The 6624-nt window shown below is 38.5% G+C and overlaps 1 protein-coding gene across 1 annotated transcript in view; it reads right to left on the bottom strand.

Moving 5' to 3' along the window:
* The window catches only part of LOC101855445 (solute carrier organic anion transporter family member 4A1), a 7960-nt gene extending 4584 nt beyond the window's left edge, over positions 1-3376 (bottom strand). The window contains exons 1-2 of the mRNA XM_005107836.3: positions 3224-3376; positions 185-371 (exon numbers count right to left, since the gene is read on the bottom strand). Of these exons, the coding sequence (XP_005107893.2) occupies positions 185-371; positions 3224-3341 (305 nt within the window). The 5' untranslated portion in view covers positions 3342-3376. The remainder of the gene's footprint in view (positions 1-184; positions 372-3223) is intronic.
* Between the last annotated feature and the right edge of the window lie 3248 nt (positions 3377-6624).

Below are 6624 nucleotides of genomic sequence, written 5' to 3'. Positions count from 1 at the left end.
ATGATGATGATGATGATGATGATGATGATGATGATGATGATGATGATGATGATAGTGGTGGTAGAAGTGGTGGTGATGATGATGGTAGTAGTTATTATGCTGTTGCTGTTGATATTTTGTGTTGGATGTAGTAGTTGTGACGAACTAACTCACAATTACTAGCCACATTCACAATCTGACTCACAGTTCTCCTTCGTGGCCGTAAACGGGGTAGTTGGGACAGTCAAGGTACAGGTAGGCTGGCACCACACACGTGACCACCGCGTAGGTCGCAAAGATGATCCAGATATACCCGGCCTTTGTGCGGACGCGCGTGGAGATCCAAGCGCTGAGGAGAGTGCCAGCGATGTTCCCGACAGCTTGTACGTATCCTGGGGAAGGGATTTCACTTTTATTTTGTTTTGCTTTTTTTTTGTTTTTGTTTTTTTATTTTCTTTTGACAAGTGTTCTGTTTTACGGCGCTCGCAACTGCATAAGGTAATATGAGTGCGCGGGAGACATTCATTACACATTTTCAATTGGTAGGAAATTTTGAATTTTGCCGGGTGGCTGCTGAAGCCTGTTCATATCGATTTTGGACCACCAAGGGATCATTAACTTGGGCAACTTGCAGACGGATCCTCCGAGATTTTTTTACCCCTTGTTCGAGAAGGCTAGGTGTAGATCTTTCCTACATGAAGATCAGGGGTATGGCGGAAAGGCATCAGTAAGAAGGACCCAAGAAGTATCAGTAGAAAGGCTACAAAAAGAGTCAGGAGTCCAAGGAAAGAGGCACATGAGGTGAGGGGTGGTGGTAGAATGTGGACACGAAAGCAGACGACAGAACATTGTTCGAGAGCAAGAAAGAATGTGAAAGGGGACAATTTTAGAAAAAAATGTTTCCGGAGCTATCAGGATTCGAACCAGGGAGCTATTGAATAAGAGGCGAGCACCTCAACATCAAGGCAAGGATAGCTCCCGGGGAGGACTCTTAGTTTTTTTGTAAGTAGGGGCAACTCGTGAGGCTGAAAAGTGGGCACGCACAATTACGCTATCGCATGTTGAAGATTATTAAAAGACATCGAAAATAAGATGCTGTATAATTATTATATCTTTGAGTTGATGATAACTTAATTCTTTCACATTCATTTTATTTTTGGCACTTTGATATAGAGAACAAAATCCTTGTTTCAACAAAAATTCAGTTCGACTCATCTGCTTTAGAAGATGCTGTTTTGAGAAAATCCATGATGTAGTTGTTTTTTTTACCCTTGTTCAGTTTCTTTAAAAGACAAGAAGAGTTTTCTCTATAACCAAACACATATACACACCAATGAAACCAAGCTTCTCCTATAGGTAGGGCAAAGCACACTTTTGGTGTAGGTCAAGATTTCTGGAAACCCCCCAAATCTGGGTTAGCCCGCTTGTCCTTAAAAGCGACCAAAAATTAGAAACAGTAGTTTGTCGGTAACCTGCTCAAGTGTTGGCGTACTGGTGACAGAAAGCAACGTATTTTCACACCAGTCAGTGCCTTAGTGGTAAGGCTATCGGACTCTTAATCGCAAGATCGCAGGTTCGTTGGTTCAAGCCTCCGGCCTGACGTTGTGTCCTTGGGAACGGCACTTTTCTCGAATTTTCCTCACTTCACCCAGGTGGGAATGAGTACTCGGTCATAGACAGTAAATGATAATAATAATAGATAGCATTTGTATAGCGCATATCCCCGCTCAACCGCAGGCTCTATGCGCTTTACACTATATTATTACCCCAGCAGACCATAGTACACTCCGAAACATTCTCAGCTTCCCGGGAAATGATCTTGTCAGTATGTTAGTGTTTTAGAGCCTACATAAATAGCGGCGTGTATTATAATATTATGCTTCCTGGGAAGTTAAGATTGTTTCAGAATGCTTTCCGGTCTGCTGTGGTAATAATATTAATTGAAAAGCACTTAAACTGCTTGCTGTTGAGCAGGACTGTGCAAAATACAAGTTATGCTATCATTAATGTTATTATTATTATTATTATTATTATTGTTATAATAATAATAATAATAATAATAATAATAATAATAATAATAATTATTATTATTATTATTATTATTACATGTATCATTATTATTGTTATTATTATTATTATTATTATTATTATTATTATTATTATTATAATAATAATAATAATAATAATAATAATAATAATAATAATAATAATTATTATTATTATTATTATTATTATTATTATTATAATCTGAACATCAGACCAACGCTATTTTATTTATACATTGTCGTTTCTCATGTTTTACTTTCTAGTAAGTGTTTTACGGCACTTTCAACACAGTAAGATCATATAAGTGACGAAAATTAGACTTGTTAAAAGAGAGTAACAAGTACTAAACAGATGGAGGAGAGATAAGGGCGATTTATGTTTGATAGGACAGAGGGAGCAAACCCCATTAGAGCACTCGCCAACATCCCGCATTACAAAAGAGTAGCAAACTCTTACAGATGGAGCAGACAGAGATAAGTACGAGAAATATTTGATAGGAGGACAGAAGGAGGTGGCCTAGTGGTTAGGCTACCGGATTCGTAATCGTGAGGCTGCGGGTTCAGGGTTCGAGCCATTGGACCGATGTTGTGTCCACTTCACACGAATTTTCCTCACTCCACCAAGGCGGGAATGGGTACCCGGCCATAGACAGCGACAGACCTTGTCAGTATGTCAGTGTTTTAGTGTCTGTTTATGGCCGCGTGCGCTGTATGCTTCTCAGGAAGTTGAGGTTGTTTCAGAATGCTCTTAGGTCTGCTGGGTTAAAAGTATAGGTTGTGAAGCGCATAGAGCTTACTGTTGAGCGGGGATTTGCGCTATACAAATTTTTAATGCTATTTATTATTATTATTATTATTATTATTATTATTATTATTTATTATTATTATTATTATTATTATTATTATTATTATTATTATTATTATTATTAATAATAATAATATTATTATTTTAATTTTATTATTATTATTATTATTATTATTATTATTATTATTATTATTATTATTATTATTATTATTATTATTATTATTATTACCATCATTATCACTATTATTATTATTGTTATTATTATTGTTATTATTATTATTATTATTATTATTATTATTATTATTATTATTATTATTATTATTATTATTATTATTATTATTAAGGAGCAAACCAAAACAGAGCACCCGCCAACCATCCGCTTTGTTTCTTTCACCTGACAACATGGCTGCCTCTGCCATAGGCACGTTGTACTCATTAGCAGCGTAGACCGTCCGGAAAAACCCGATCCCCGTGAATGGAATGGAGACAATAATGATGTCAATGATGATCATAACGAAGATGGGAACATGGGCCAACCGCCACAGAGCCTTGGGGAAATCTGCGGAAGATATTTAATTAAATTAATATATAAAATCAATCAGTCAATCAATCAATCAATCAATCAATCAATAAACCAATCAATCGAGCGAACTGCCTTTACGGTAGCTGTGATTTCTCTTCCTCCTCCTCCTCCTCCTCCTAACTATAATTATCAACTTTCAAATCTTCTTCATTCAGTTCTCGGATAGACTCAGTACGCACTCCTCACCTATCAGGAGCTTCTTGAAGCCAGCCTTGCCCAGTGTTTCACTGTTATCCTGTGACTGGAGTCTGTGGTCTTCCTCTTTTTCTTCTGCCATCAACACGTCGCCCGTGACGCTCACTCGTCTTGCCGTGATGCTTTTCTGAGCACCAAACGTTAGTTGGAGTTAGTTAAAGTAAAGGGAAGCACATCGAAAACCAACAAGAACAATCGTATTCCTTTAAGTATGGATCGTTTGGTACAGTCATGTGGTACAATTCGGGGTATGCTTTGCTGTGCTTTGCTGTGCTTTGCTGTGCTTTGCTGTGCTTTGCTGTGCTATGCTGTGCTATGCTGTGCTTTGCTGTGCTTTTCCTGTGCTTTGCTGTGCTTTGCTGTGCTATGTTGTGCTATGCTGTGCTGTGCTATGCTGTGCTATGATGTGCTTTGCTGTGCTTTTCCTGTGCTTTGCTGTGCTTTGCTTTGCTTTGCTTTGCTGTGCTTTGCTGTGCTATGATGTGCTATGATGTGCTATGATGTGCTGTGCTATGCTGTGCTGTGCTATGCAGTGCTTTGCTGTGCTGTGCTGTGCTATACAGTGCTTTGCTGTGCTGTGCTGTGCTGTACTGTGCTGCGCTATGCTAAACTGTGCTATGAGAAAATTATGTTATGTATGCTATGAAATGGCACCCAATGGTATGCTGTTGTATTACTACGCTATACTGTGCTATGAGAAAATTATGTTATGTATGCTATGAAATGGCATCCAATGGTATGCTGTTGTATTACTATGCTATACTGTGCTATGGATTTAACCCCCTTTTTCAACTATGCATGGTTATCAAAATATTCCATTTCAAATTAATTGAACTAATGTATTGAAAGTTAAATTTTCAGTGTTGTGAAAGGCAAATACATCAATAAATAAACACATAATCCAGTTGATAACAATTGTTTGAAAAAAAAATGAAACAGTTTTTCTTTCTCCTGAAAGGTTTTGCATGCTGAGCTTAGAACAGTTCAACGGATGTGACTACCGTAACAATAGTACAGATCGAGAAAGTGCAATCTGAAAAGATGTGTCAAGATTTTGGGCGTTTTACAGCTGAGCAGCTTTGGCCAAAGAGATAATAATGTGAGGCATCGTAGCCAAATCAGGCTCTTGCCCGTTTTTAGGGTATCTGGAATTATTGGTATCGTCATAAGGCTTGCTCATTTGTCTTGCTTTCAATGGGAAAAAATACGTATCTATCTGTAACAAAAGAGATATATACTATTGAAGGAGATGGGGATCGTCTGGTGACAGAGGTAAAATTAGCGAAAGAAAATAGCCCCCGAAGTTTTGTGACTTCCATAGCTTGAGGGATTTTGGAAAGGGAACATTTACGTATATTTTACTTTTAATCAATAATTTTCAGTAAAGTCTGCACATAATAAAAATGTATTTAAAAAAAGGAACATTGAAAGTGCTGAATCATAAATCAAAACGTCAATAAAAACTGCCATACCGGTGGAAAATTCCAGTTTCTTCAGTTTCATCACATTGACGAGTGCACCATTTCACTGCCATTCCTCACATAACATAATATTATTGTTCTTGGCCGTCTTTCGTGCTTTTGCCTTTCATTAGCCTTCAACATTAACTGTTGTTCTGTAGACATGATATTTTCTTGTAAATTGGGACACTTATATCAACCGAAAAGGGAACCAATATTACCAGCGAAAGCGTCTGACTTGGCCTTTTCTCCGGGATCACCATGGTAACGCTAAGACGCCTGTCACTGCCCGGATGTTGCAAGTCTATCCCTGGTCCAATGATTATACTTCGACGTCTGAAATGTGCACCAAGAAAGGGTTTGCTAGCCTTTTAGAACGCCCTAAAAAAAGATTAATTAGCTTTTTCGAACGAACTCAAAACGTTGGATTAGCTAATTTAGCGTACCAAAACAGTCTGATTGGCTATTTCAGAATACCAAAATAGTTTGATTAGCCTATTTTTGTGTACCAGAATATTTCATGTAGCTTATTTTAGCAAATCAGAATAAACTGATTAGCATTATAAAAAATTATCTTAGCGAATCCAAATAATTTGATTAGCTTATTTTAGTATTCAAAAAGGTTTAACTCAGGAATCACAGTAGGCTCTCCTACACGATGGGACCAGTAGCCTACCTGCTACACCACAGACGCCTGTACTTTTCTTGTATTACTAACCACATTTTTAGACAAATTGAAAGTGGTCATAGTTTATTTGTTTAATTACTTGTTTATGCTCGTCTCCGAAGCGGAAAGTCCGGGCTCGAGCCTCGTTTCGGACTCTGATTTTTTTCGCTCCCTCCTGCCCACCCAGCAGTAATGGGTACCTGACTTCCAGTTGGGGAAGTAAAGGCGGCGTGGAAAGGAACTGGCCACCCTACCACAATAATATGCTGAAGGCCCAGGAAGTTGTCTCACTAACAAGGCAATCCCCAATGTCGGGATCGGAAGCGGGAGTAACTTTACTTGTTTAAGAGTGTTTTATCGATTAAACTTATAGAAGAAAGAATGATGTTTATTTGATAATGTTTATTTGATAGGGCTGAATAGATGGATGAATGGGGGAACGAAATCAGGACAGTAGTAGTAACAACAATAATGAAGCATTTTGAAAACATCCGTTTAAAAAAATAAATTTGAAAACTATGATCGCCTATGTCTGTCGCAGATCTGGCACCACTCGGTGATGATGGTTTCAAATTTGGTTTAAAAAAAGAAAGGGGTGGGGGGGGGGGGGTGACGGTTACTAATGGAAGTGGAAGAAGAAAAACATAAATCAAACCTTGAATTCAGATCTTCCAACTGTAATTCTGCATTCAATCCGCTCTTCTTCCTTTCTCCTACTCCTCCTTCCATCCCGCCATCACCGGGTTCCGACTCCTCCAGCCCGGAGAAAGTTTTTGCGGCCTTTCTCAGCGCCTCCACCTGCTGTTTGCGAGACACGAGCTTCTTGGGGAAGAAGATGATGGGCAGGGAGAAGATGGCGGTTCCCGCGCCAAACACAAGGAAGGCCAGCC

The sequence above is a fragment of the Aplysia californica genome, unplaced genomic scaffold (assembly GCF_000002075.1).
Source record: "Aplysia californica isolate F4 #8 unplaced genomic scaffold, AplCal3.0 scaffold00636, whole genome shotgun sequence".
In the NCBI taxonomy this organism is placed as follows: Eukaryota; Metazoa; Mollusca; class Gastropoda; order Aplysiida; family Aplysiidae; genus Aplysia; species Aplysia californica.
The sequence above is the reverse complement of the archived record's forward strand: the minus strand, read 5'-3'. Positions and strand labels throughout refer to the sequence as shown.